The sequence below is a fragment of the Hirundo rustica genome, chromosome 16 (assembly GCF_015227805.2).
Source record: "Hirundo rustica isolate bHirRus1 chromosome 16, bHirRus1.pri.v3, whole genome shotgun sequence".
NCBI lineage: Eukaryota > Metazoa > Chordata > Aves > Passeriformes > Hirundinidae > Hirundo > Hirundo rustica.
In genome coordinates, this window is record NC_053465.1 from 1,299,885 (window position 1) to 1,312,497 (window position 12,613).

The window sequence follows — 12,613 nt, forward strand, 5'->3', positions numbered from 1 at the left end:
AATCGGGGTGGGACGATGAAAAGCAGCTTTAGTCGTGCTTACCCCAGGGAGAAAGGTAAAGAAGTTGTATTTCTGGTTGTTGATGACATTGCGAGGGTACCTCTGGTCTCTCTTCTCTGGGTGGCCGAGCCACACGGTCCGAGGCCTCGGCTCTCTCCTCCCACAGCATCTTAAGCATTCGCAACACCTGCAGAAGGACCGGCAATTAACTGATGAGTTGATTTCCATCACACTTCTCTGGGTCGCACACACGCCCTGCAGCAGCTCCAGGAGCCCTGCAGCAGCTTCAGCCTGGCGCTGGCACCGGGAACTCTCTGCTCACACCGAGCTCGGAGACAAAACCCTGCCCTGCCCCACCTCACAAATCCTCACTCGGCATCAAACCGAGGTCAGGTCCTCCAGGAAAGATGCAGAGATGTATCAGCCATCCTTACTGCACCTCCCTGTCCAAAATCACCTCCCAGGCCCCAAAAAGGGCATTTTCCTGCTGTCACTGCAGCTTTCTGAAAGCCGATCTCTTCCCGATGCCCTCGTTCCTTTAAGAACAGATTTCCCTACTGAATTTCACTGGCATTTGGCAGAGCCAGCATCAGCCAGACTGATGACATTTATGTATAAAATCCACATGGAAAACCAGTTGGTTACCAAGACCAGACAAATAGCAAAATTGGTGTTAAACACTCAAATTCGGAAGCTCTACCACAAAAGTGTTTTTTATGAGCTGGATGCCTTTTATTGCAGTTTAATTTTGTGTTTGCAGGTGAAGAAATAAGAGAAACAGCCACTTGCACCTCAGATATATTTGAATAGAAAGCAGTGCAAATGGCGGTAATTTGGATTCCAACAGAATATAGATATGCTGTACAGGAAAAAAAAAAAAAAAAAAAAGGGAGAAAAAAAGTGGTTTTCCTTCTTTCACAAAGGAGAAAAGGCTCCAAAAAGAAGCTTTACCCAAGGGAGCAAATCTGGTGCCCACACACCCTATTTCATCACAATGTGCTTCCCAGTTAGGGGAAAAAAAAAAAAAAAAAAATCAGTCAGTCCTTGCCATCAGACATCTGAAACCATTTACCTTTGTTTATTTTTTAGGTTGGGCCTCTTACAGGGATTGTACTCAACAGCCAAAATCCCCCCACACCTGTATCACAACATTTACAACAGGGTGACCCCTTGCAGCATTTCCACCACAAACAAACTTGTGGCTGTAAGGACGGTAATTTACAAACGCTGAGCTACTACAGGCTTGGAGGAATAACCTAAAAATTATGCAGCTCCAAGAAAAAGCAAGAAAGGGCACGGGAGAATCTGCTGAGTAAAAAGAACAGCTTTGTGAAATCCCTGCCTGGCTGCAGTCAGCTTTTGCAACCTCCCGAATTACAGGGAAAGCAAACTGAAAACCTCATTAGACAAACAAAAGAAAAACTTCCTGCCCAGCAAGTTTTGAAGGCAAATATCAGGACATAAAGGAGCATCGATGCCCAAGTAAAGAATATCCAGCATTTCTGCTGGGAGTCTCCTACACAGCCTTACTGCACGAGGCTCCTGCAAAGCATTTAATTAAAAAATTACCAACGAACAGGACACCACGAGCAGCCCTGAGAGCCCCGCGTTGCAACACTTGTGCTGGGGAGGTTCCTCAGCACTCAGGAATCCCATTACCTCACAGCCAGGAACTCCCGTGCCAGGGGCTGAAAATCCTGACAGCAAATCCTGACTTCTACCCCACAAACGTTCCAAGGTTTTCGTTCTGAAGGCACCTAGCCAGCCCCAGCGCTGGTGTTTAACCCTCACCTTCCCTCTGACCGCGTCCTCCCCGTGCCGGGTGGGCACAGAGCAATCCACCACCCAACCCCTGCCCTGGCAGGGATCTTACCTGACAGTAAGTGCTCAACTGCCAGCCCACGAACTGCTGAAATAAGGTGAAAATGAAGTTCTGACAAGAACAGAGCAATTTCTCAAGCACAGAACCGTGTGCTCATCCTTCCAGGCAGAGGTTTATCACTCCCCCAAAAAGTATCCAATTGCCTTAATCAGGAATTATTTTTAAACTTTTTAGAGATGTCTTAAACCTCACTGGGGAAGAATCAATAAGAGCAAAAATCCTCCTTTTCCCTTTCTCCCCTGGAAACAGAATAATCTAAAAAAAGAAAAATCTACTCATATGGGCACCAGAAACCAAGCACTCTGAGCACACACAGATGTGCTTTCAGATTAGCTTGGGTGCCCATGAAATAAAAAGTCCTTTGGACTGGAGCTGGCAGCTTTTTCCAGTCACTTTATTTGTTCCTCCCTGCAAGAACTTTGCAGGCATTGTGTAGTTCTATGATTTACTGTTTCTCTCTCCCCTATTTTCAAGTCACAAGCTCAGAGACACAGGTGATGAGGGAAGGGGCTGCTCCATTACTATGAAATTCTCTGCTCAGAGCAAAGGCAGAGGCACAGGAGGAAGTTTCTGGCAGAGGATTATTTGCATTAGCAGGAAAAGTAAAACGCTTTCCATCATGAAATCTAAAGACTGCATCTTGAAAAGGGAAAGATTGTCTAGACAAACAGCTGAGAGTTTACATTGCTGCTGAGAAACGCTGATAAAATTAATGTGCACTTTCCAAGAACAGGAATCACAAAGTTACAGAAATGTAAACAGCTTTCTATAAAAGTTTAGGAACTCATTCCTAAACATTTCTCCTTCTCCATTTTGCAACTCAAGAACAATCCTGCAACAACCCCAGAAGCATAGAAAACCAGCAAATAAGGGTAAATACTGGACTTCAAAAATTATCACCTTAGAGAAAGACCACGAAAAGTACATGAAGGCTGTTTATATGGGGCAGCTTACACAGCACTGTGCAATTGACATTTTAAATCATAACTTGGCAAAAAATGGAAACAAACTCACAAATCCCCAAACAGAGTCACAACCACTGGAAAAAATCTCTCTGGATGCAAACCGTACCTGAACCTCAGTCCTGTAAGTGATCTTAATCTGCAGAGGGATCCAAAAGAACAGGAGGAGGGGAGGAACAGCCGTGCTCTGCACTCCACCTGGGATTGTGTTTGCTTACAAAACCACGTTCCCAGCGATGATGTAAGGCAGTAACACAGCAGACTGCCTGTCAGTTGCCAGGTGAACAGCCACCAGCAAGAAGCAGGTTTTATTTATAAATGCAGCGTGCTGGACGGAGCAGTATTTGAAGATGGAATGAAAAATGCATCCGTGTAAAACAAACCCAACGGGAAAAGTGTGCCAGGTTTGTGCAGTACTGAGGCAGCGTTTGTCAAATTAGTGCTGAAGTTCATCAACATATTCAGTCGCTTCGAAACCAAGCCCAGTTCTCAGATTTTGTTCCCATTGCCCTCACAAGCCGTGCTTGGCACCTTCAATACACAAACCAACCCCCCACGTGACATTGCTCCAAAAGCAGGGGACAAATTTTCCATGGCTGAAGAAAACCAGAGCCAGGCACGACCACCTCGGCCTTTTTATGCCCCTGCACATGAGACAGCCCACGTGAAACATTCTGGAACGTTCCCCTTGGCGGGGACGGCTCTGGCAGGGGCCAGGAGAGCTGCAATTCCTGCAGCCCGGCTGCGGGAAGGGAGCCCAGCCCCAGCCCTGCAGGTGCCAAGGCACACCCACACTGGCACACGGAGGGCAGGAGCTGCCCTCCCTCTCTGTTGACTCTGAAATGGAATTTGCCATTTTAAACAGAGCCAGAGCACACAGGCGGCACCCCGGCACGGCTTCATCAAGTGTTCCTGTAAAGCTCCTCCTTCCCTTCCCCGCCTCGCTCCCTCTCCTCCCTGCAGCTCTGCATCCAGGCCTTCTCCACGGCAGCAGCAGCGTGAGCACAGCAGCTTGCTGCTTTAAAAGAAGCCTCGCAGGATTGAGGACTGACACCACGAGCTATTTAGGGGAAAACCCGTGTCATGTGCTGAGCGGAGCAGCCGGGGCACTCCAGGAACTCGCAGCTCCCTCCCCGGCAGCTCACCCCATCCCAGAGCTGCTGCCGTTGTGCCATCCTCCCCTCCCGGCTGGCACAGCGCTCCCGGAGCTCCGCAGAGAGCTGCACAGCCTTTGGATTCGAGGCACGCAGCACGGGCATTCCGCGCTCAGCCTCTGATGGCAGCAAGGAGAGCCGGGCCGGTTGTGCCCAGGAGCGGATCCCCACTGCTCCCACTCGGTTCATCGGGCACCTGGCTTCTCCCCGGCACAGCCCTGAGCTGTGTGAGCCATCGCTCCTCTCCGCACCGCCACCGAGCCAGCTCCTCCCTGCCTTCCTTCCAGAGCACGCCAGAGGCCGAGGGAAATGAAAGCCTTGCCCATGGCACCTGCCCTACAGGTGAATGAGGCACCTCTCACTTCATTTTAACAGAAACAAAGATTTCTCTAGAGTCATTCATGGCCAGAAATTCGCTCCCCACTCCGGAAAACTACACCAACAAAAATCTGTCTGAAAACTCACCCCCGCTGGTGGGGGAGCCCCCACATATAAACCAGTTGGGGCTATGGTAAAGTGAAGCCCATCAACACCTGCTTATTTCTGGGTTTTATATTGCTTTCATATGCATCGAGGGACATAAACTAGATGGCTTTTGTTTGGGTTTTTCCTCAGAGGGAACAGAAGAAAGGAGGCTTAGGATTCCCGGGACTCTATTCTGTGACACCAGGGACCACTCGACTCGCTGGATGATTTCTTCCATGGTTTATAACACTGGTTTGGGCTGGCTTGACTTCGATGCTTTGCTGTCCATCACTTGATCAAATACCAAGAGATCACATCACCAAAACAAGGGCTCCTCATATATGACAGATCCCACCTCCAAACAATCACTGCACCAAACAGAAACCCCAAATCCAATCTATTTCAACAGCTATCGAGCAAAAAAACCCTTGGGAAGCTCCCTTCCCGTGCAGCTGGAATTTTTTGCTACCACAGGAAAGCGTCTCTGTGCCTGCTAACCAGGGAGAATCCACAGGCAACGAACCATGGCTTGGGTTAGCTGGGGGCAGCACTAACCACATGCAACACACAAGGGGCTCTTGCTGCAGATTAGAGAACTCCAGGAGAAGAAACCATTCGAGCAGCTTTGAGAAATTTCCCAGGCCTTCACCTCTCCCTTCAATCACGATGTCACCAAGCGCAAGGCCACGGTGGCTGCAGCTCGTGGCACTCGCTGGGGAGCGTGTGTGACACAGCAGGGGGATTGCTGCTGCAGCACACACACAGCCCTGCCTGGGTGCTGCCCCCGAACCGCAGACAACGCTGACAACGAGGATAAACCCAGCGCGAGGTGAACGATGTACGACAATGTCAGTTACAGGACTCGGAGCTACCAACCAAAGACACAAACAAGGCAAGCGTGTATATTTCGCCTTGTTCTAGTAGTGAAGGTTTCCTTCAATATTTTGGTTTATTTTGCCAACATCAATCGCCACATTTAAAAAGCCCCAGATTCTCCAGGGACGAAGGAAATGCTGTGATAATTAACAGCCAGGATGCCACGCACACCCTGCTGCGTGCAGAACAACCTGTCTGCACGGCGCTGCGATTTCACAACGGAACAGTATCGGAAAACCATTTTTCTTACTTAACTTCCTGCACGGGAACGCCGTGGGTATGAACACATCCACACGCCTCCTCCAGGGACGCATCGCGCACCCGGGCTACGGCACCGCGGCACGCGTGGATATTGTATTGCTGCGCTGATACAGTTAATGGGAGCCGGGGCCTTTGTTACACGCACCATCCGCGCTCCTGCGCTCCTCGCCGGCCGAGGCCGAGCGATTCTCCAGCCACAGCGGGGACGGATGATGACAAGCAGGAGCCGGGCCGGGCGGGCGCGGCGGCCGTGACACGGCCCCGGTGACACGGCCCCGGTGATGACACGGCGGCGGTGACATGGCCCCGGTGACACGGCGGCGGTGGTGACACGGCCCCGGCGGTGGTGACACGGCTCCTCCGGGCGCTGCTGCCCCGCTGTGTCCGCGGCTCCGGCGCTGAAGGCCGGGCCGGGCCGAGCCGCTCCCCGCCGGGGCTGTCCCCGCATCCCGCCCGGATCCTGCCCTGCGCCGGGCGTGCCACGGCAATGGCGTCAGGAGCAACCTGTCAGCGCCCGCCTGCCTCCCCTCATCCTCATCCTCATCCCCATCCTCCTGCCCGGGCTCGGCCCGCGGCCGCCCCCGCCCCGCGCATCCCGAGCGCCGCCCCGGGGGTCGCGCCGCCCCCGCCGCCCTCCTCACCCTCCGCGGTGTTTGCTGTCCATGCGCTTCTTCTGCCGGACCGGCTGCAGCGGGATGTTGTCGGTCATGGCCGCGGCCGCGGGGCGGAGCGGAGCGGGGGATGCGCTGCCGGCAGAGCCCAGCCCGGCCGCCGCCGTCTGGCGGCTCCGCCGAGGGGCGGCCCGGCGCCGCCGCTCCCAGCACGCAGGTGCCGCACCCGCCCCGAGCGCCGGCTCCGCCTCCGGCCGCTCCCCGCCGCACCGGGCACCGCCGCGCCGGGCGGCCGGTGATGCTCCGCCGGCCCGGCCCCGAGCCCGGCACCCGGCGGCTCCGCGGGGTCCAGTCCGCAACAGCCCGGACCGGGGCTGTTGGACCGGCCCCACCCTGATCCGCCCCGCCCTGATCCGCCCCGCCCTGATCCGCCCCGCCCTGATCGGCCCCCGCCCTGATCCGCCCCACCCTGATCGGCCCCACCCTGATCGGCCCCACCCTGATCGGCCCCACCCTGATCTGCCCCGCCCTGATCGGCCCCACCCTGATCGGCCCCACCCTGATCGGCCCCACCCTGATCCGCCCCGCCCTGATCGGCCCCACCCTGATCGGCCCCACCCTGATCTGCCCCGCCCTGATCCGCCCCGCCCTGATCGGCCCCGCCCTGATCGGCCCCGCCCTGATCAGCCCCGCCCTGATCGGCCCCACCCTGATCGGCCCCGCCCTGATCGGCCCCACCCTGATCGGCCCCACCCTGATCGGCCCCGCCCCACCCCGCCCCACCCCGCCCGTCACCTGCCCTGCTCTCCACCCCATGCTGCCCTTTGCCCACCCCGTGTTGGTTTCCCGTTCTCTCCCAGGCTCAGCCCCTCCTGTCCTTCCCTCAGCCCGCGGGAGTCTCGGAGCTGCGCTCCCTCCCCGACACCTCCCCGCACCTTACGGGGCTGGGATTTATGGCATTTATGGGATTTATGGTGCCGCTCGCACCCTTCTTGCCCCGTGGCCTTCAGCCACTCCTCTGGCCGCCCCTTTCTGGATCCAAATTCAAGATCTCCTCTGCAGGTTTAGGCACAATTTGCTCCCGCACTTCTGTTTCTGATTTCAAGCATCTCGTTACACTGTGGCTTACACCAGCACAAAACCTGCAACTATCACTGGATGTTTTTCCTTACAGTTGGAGCAGAGTCATCCTGACATTTTGCAATGAGGACATTTCAGCAAGACAATGAAGAATTACACCAATTTCAGGCACCAGTACTTGGACAGTTTAGGCAGATATTTCCAATGCCATCCTAGCTTGGGCTGTCTTATTACAAAAACTGTTTGTTGGATTGATTTTTGGATGTATTTCAATTAAGTAATACCATGTTTTAATTTCTTATTTCCCAATATACTGTTCTTACCCCCGCATGGAGACAATTGAAGTAGAAACAGAAATTCCTTCTCCCACAAACACTTCAGCTCACAAAATACATTTGCTCTATTTTTTCTCATATTCTACATCTGATTTTTTTTTTTTTTTGCATATGAAAGGATATGAAGTCTGAGAAGTTAGAATTGTTAAGTCAAGTGAAATAGAAACAATTTTGTTTTTTTGTTTTTTTTTTTTCTGATGCCACTGGCTTGCTTTGATGCTCTATTTTTGCAAGCACAGAACTTGAGGCTCATAAAGGAGCCCTGCCAGCTCCAGGATTCATATTGCACCACTGCTAATTAAAAGGAGATGAGATATTTTCCATAATTTTACATCATTATCTATGTTTTTTTGTTTTCTCCCAGGACTTTTTCCCCTCCAGATGATTAAATTACCAGCAGAGCAAGGAGTTTTACATCCCTCCTAGTGATCCCACCAAGTGATTTATCTTAGAACCAGAGCTGGCGCACTTGGCCCCTCCGAGGCTGTGTCCTGCAGGGAGGAGAGTCCATCAGCTGCTGTCACAGCCCTCACCACAGCACATCACAAACCCCATTTCAAACCCAGGAACGGTTCATTGGCAACTCCAAGGCTGAGCCCCATTTTTAACACAAAGGGCTGGATGAAAGTACCAGGCTGTTGCTGGGGATGATTTAGCACCTTTTCCCCGAGCAGGCAGCACAAGCACACCCGCTTTGCCAGTAGGATTAGGTTTTATGGGCTGAGTCTCCCATGGCCTGGCGGTGTTCAGGTTCACAAAGACAAGCTGATCCTGGCAAAGCCCAGCCTATGGACACGACTGCAGGTGCATCTTAATCAAACCAGAAATTCCTGCGTCCATCAGCCTCTGCCACAGAGCTCCCCACCGGTTTTGGAAGCCTTTCCCGCCTTATCTCTTGCCTCTCTCCCCATTTCTCCCCTGCAGCTCTGTGGTGCAGAGCACTGTCCCCTCCCTGCCCCTCTCAGCAATTTCTCACCCACACCTGAGGCCTTCCAGGGCCTCACTGATCCTCCAGTGCACCCAGGTCTCTCAGCTCCACTGATCAAAGAACACGTAAATAAATTGCATTTTGGGGGTCTGCCCAAGGAGCAGGTCCCGGTGCCAGTGTCCCACTCAAACAATGGATCGGTGGTTCTGACAACGCATTTGCAAATTGTACTCATTACCTATTTAGCACAATATGCAATAAATTTTCTTCCATTATAGTTTTGCTACTAAATAAATAATTGGGCTTTTTATGCACAGGACCTTTTTTTTTTTTTTTTTTTTTTTTTCTTCCTGATGAACACAGAGGAAAGTCATAATAATTATATCCTGTTTATCCAGCCTTCTTACAAGCTGAAAGATTAATTCAATTCTAGAATTACTTTGGGGTTTGTTTACTTTATTTTTTCCCCCCTTAACCATGAGTATCAAAATACTGTCAGAGAATTCTGACATCTGAGGAGCTGGCTCAGACTCAGGGTGTATGACAGGTTGAACAAAATGTTTGTAATTCCCCAGGCAGCCCAGTTATTCTTTGTAGCTGTTATTATCTGATCCCGCAAGTGCGTGTTTTACAAACACCAGGGTGCACCCTCCGGTCTGGAAGCACAGCCCGTTGCACACGGTGTCTGCAGCTTTGTTTCAGGGCTGGGTTTGCAGCTGCCCCCTTGGTGAGGACGGCAGGAGAAGGGATTTGGTTGCCAAGGGCAAACGTGCAGCGCTCGGCTCCTGCGCTGGGACAATTCCCCGTCCACCAGAGACAGGCAAAGAGGTGAGTTTGGAGCTGTGGAACACCCCTGAGACAGGCTGGGGCTGTGGCATCCGAGCCCTCAAAGTCAGAGCAAACCTGCCGAGGCTGCCCGTTCCCATTCAGTGCAAAATGGATCCTCCCTATCTCTACAAAGCCTTTCCAAGGACAAATTGTCCAGTCGTGAATTAACGCCTAAATTATTTATGCTTTTAACCCAATAACCAGAAACCAAAGGTCTGCAATGTGGACCTTCTCACCCAATAAGAGAAAAACACCTGAAACCAAGAAGAAGAAGGTGAACAAGAAGGATTTAGCCAACCCTAAATCCTCCATCTTGCCCCACATGTTACTATATAATAAAACCCCAAACTCTAAGTTTTCCACCCTGTGAGATCACACAATTCCATTCAAACCACACACCCACAACCCCGGTGCCATCACTCAGTTTTGGAAGCCTGTTCCCAGAAAACCCCAAATTCTCAGCCTCCAGAATTCCGACGGCTGTACGAGTGCCCTCAGCCTCCACGGGATGCATTCGTCTTGGAAATTTATCTCCGAGAGGGCTGAGCTCAGACAAGACTACTGCGATTAATTGGGGAGTTAAACACTCCCAGATTACGGAGCACTGTTAACACCTGCAGCTCGGAGCTGCACGGATGGCTTTGATATTATTTTTTTGCTTTTGACAAGTGGGCGATAGCGGATATCCTTTAAGCCTATATTTAATGAAGCCCTCCATAAATCCATCAACACTTGCTAAGGGAAACTACAATAAAGCTCCCACTGCCACGGGCTCCGCTGTGCAGGGAACGTTTGGCATTCTCCTAATGAAGTTTCAGAGCAGACGCTGCTCACGCTGCTCTGAGGAAGTGCAGTCCCTGTGTAGGATCTTTTTCTTCCTCGCATAATTATATGTTGTGGATCAAGAAGAAAACAACCCTTTAGCACCTCATTTTTAAGACCATAATAGTCAAACTGTCATTCAGGTAGGACAGCTGTCAGCTTAAGAAATGAAGAAAGAAAGAGGCTTTCTAGGCAAATAAACTCCCACTTGCATTTTGTATTTGTGGGGTTTTTTGTTAGTTCTAGAGATGATCTGGCTATTAGCTGTAGCTGTTCTGTGAATTCTTCCCATATTGTTTTTGTGTTACACCTCCTGCGAGTGGGACACAAAAATGTAAAGCTATAAACTGAAAATATTTGTTACATGTTTTATGTTTGCTACTTTTATAAAAAGTTAAAAAAAAAAAAAACAAAACAAAAAGCAAAATCCCTACATAACGTTTAGTTATTTTGTCATTTGATACTGGAAGAATTGAGAGGAAAACAGAAGAGTAAGTAATGAAGGAATCTGATGTTTTTCAAATCTGGACTTTGGGACTTGAGAGGGGTGGAGTACTTTTAATACAGACAGAAATTTAGGTAGCCTGAGGCAGCAAATCACCTGAATGTGCACTGAACTTTAAGGACCTAAGTAATCAGACTGGTTTCGTGGGAAAGAAAACCAAAACAGTGTGTCAAAAAAAAAAAAAAAAAGGTTATGTTTGGCATTCTGAACATCTAGACTGCGTGGAGACAAATTTTTCTAAAACAAACTTTGTCAAGTGGATTGACGGGACTGTGAAGGGCTGCAAAGCCAGCGCAGGTAACTTGATTTACAAACATCCTCTGTTACCACAGGCACAGCACTGCAAAGCCAGGAGTAGCTGGGAAGAGCAGGTGAATGGAAGATTTCAGGACTGATTCTGTATCACCACGCTGAGAACACTGGTTATTTGCCATTCTTTCTGCCATACATTCCTCCTGCATCGCCTTCTGTTCACAACACACCATGGTGTGTGCGTGCACCTGGCCCTCAGGTTCTCATGAGCCCACAAACTGGGTGCTTTGACCCAGCTCAGGCTGTTCGGGTTTGTTCCCTTTCCTGGAAAAGGTGCTCAGGCCTTGGCAGGAGCTGCCCAGGGAGGGCTGGAGTCCCCATCCCTGGAGGTGGCTCTGAGCTGGGTTCAAGATAAATACACATACCTATTTAATTGCACTAGATGCGGTGAATTTTACTGGATTTGGCATTTCAGTTTTCTGTAGAGGGACACTTACACAGATGTTTAGTCACGTCTGGATTTTGCCTAAACCAAGTATGGAAAATAAGGCCCATGCTGAGATCCACCTGCTCTCATCCTGACTTGAGACTTCAACTTTCTGCACAAAGAAATTGAGTCAGAGAAGCGAATCTTTGGCCGGTGAGATGTGACAATCAGATATGTTAATAAAGAAGTTTAAAAGGAGAGTGATGCTGCCAGAGAAGGCTGGGACGTCCAGCACAGAACCACTGACAACAGGCATTATTAACAAACAAGCTTTCCAAGAAACCAGACAGCACCAACAGCAACCAGGATGTTGCAGAGGACACAGAGAACACGGCCCCTTCTGTGCCACGAACTCCAAGCACAAAACAGGAGCCATGATAACAGAATAGACAGCACGGTAATGGGCTGCAGGAGTGTGTAATTGCTGGTTCTTTCTGAGCCTCTGAGCTGTTTCCTGTCCTGCTGTGGCTGTGCAGTGCCAGGAGCTTTTCTAGGTCAGTGGTGAACGTGAGCTGAAGTCAAACACGTGAGCCCAGCACCGAGCACACCCCGGGCAGAGAGGAGCCTCTGGGCTGAGCACACAGCACAGAGGAGCACCAAGAAAACCTCAGCTGTGAGCAGGAACCTCCTGGGATCACACAGACGCCAGGGCAGCTTTCTGCCCACGCTGTGATTTTGCAGACAGAAACAATCACCTTCCCTGACTCCAGAATAAAAACCCTGAAAAGAGCACCATGGCCTTTAACAGGAAAAAAAAAAAAAAAAATTGAAAATTAATGTAATACTCATCTCTTCTCCTTTGTTTCAGCCCCATCCTGTCAGTCCAAGCAGCTCAGGCAAGTCCTTCTCCCCTGTGCTGATCCCAGCTCCATGGTCATTCACCCTTTGCTCCACACGGCATTTGCCAACCCCACTGCCAGCTGTGGAAAGGCAAACCAGCCTCGCTGAGCTCAGCCCAGAGCTGCTCATCTGCAATTGTCAAATCCCCTCCTCGAAGTTCCCATCAGCTTTTTGGGTAGTTTTGAACAGAAAGGACAGGCTAAAAGAAATCTTTCTTTAGAGGAATATCTGAGGATACATCAAGATAAAGCAAATGTACTTACTGTTAAAGCTTGTTTTAAGCAATGCAAAGTTCAAATTTAACATTTTAATCAAGCCAGATTTT

At 50.7% G+C, this 12,613-nt stretch overlaps 1 protein-coding gene across 3 annotated transcripts in view; it reads right to left on the bottom strand.

Annotated features, from left to right (window-relative positions):
* The window catches only part of ATP9A (ATPase phospholipid transporting 9A (putative)), a 49,902-nt gene extending 43,532 nt beyond the window's left edge, over positions 1–6,370 (bottom strand). For all 3 annotated transcript variants that reach the window (XM_040079916.1, XM_040079915.1, XM_040079914.1), the window contains exons 1-2: positions 6,242–6,370; positions 43–187 (exon numbers count right to left, since the gene is read on the bottom strand). In XM_040079916.1, coding sequence (XP_039935850.1) covers positions 43–187; positions 6,242–6,309 — 213 coding nt within the window. In that variant the 5' untranslated portion in view covers positions 6,310–6,370. The remainder of the gene's footprint in view (positions 1–42; positions 188–6,241) is intronic.
* Positions 6,371–12,613: the final 6,243 nt, after the last annotated feature.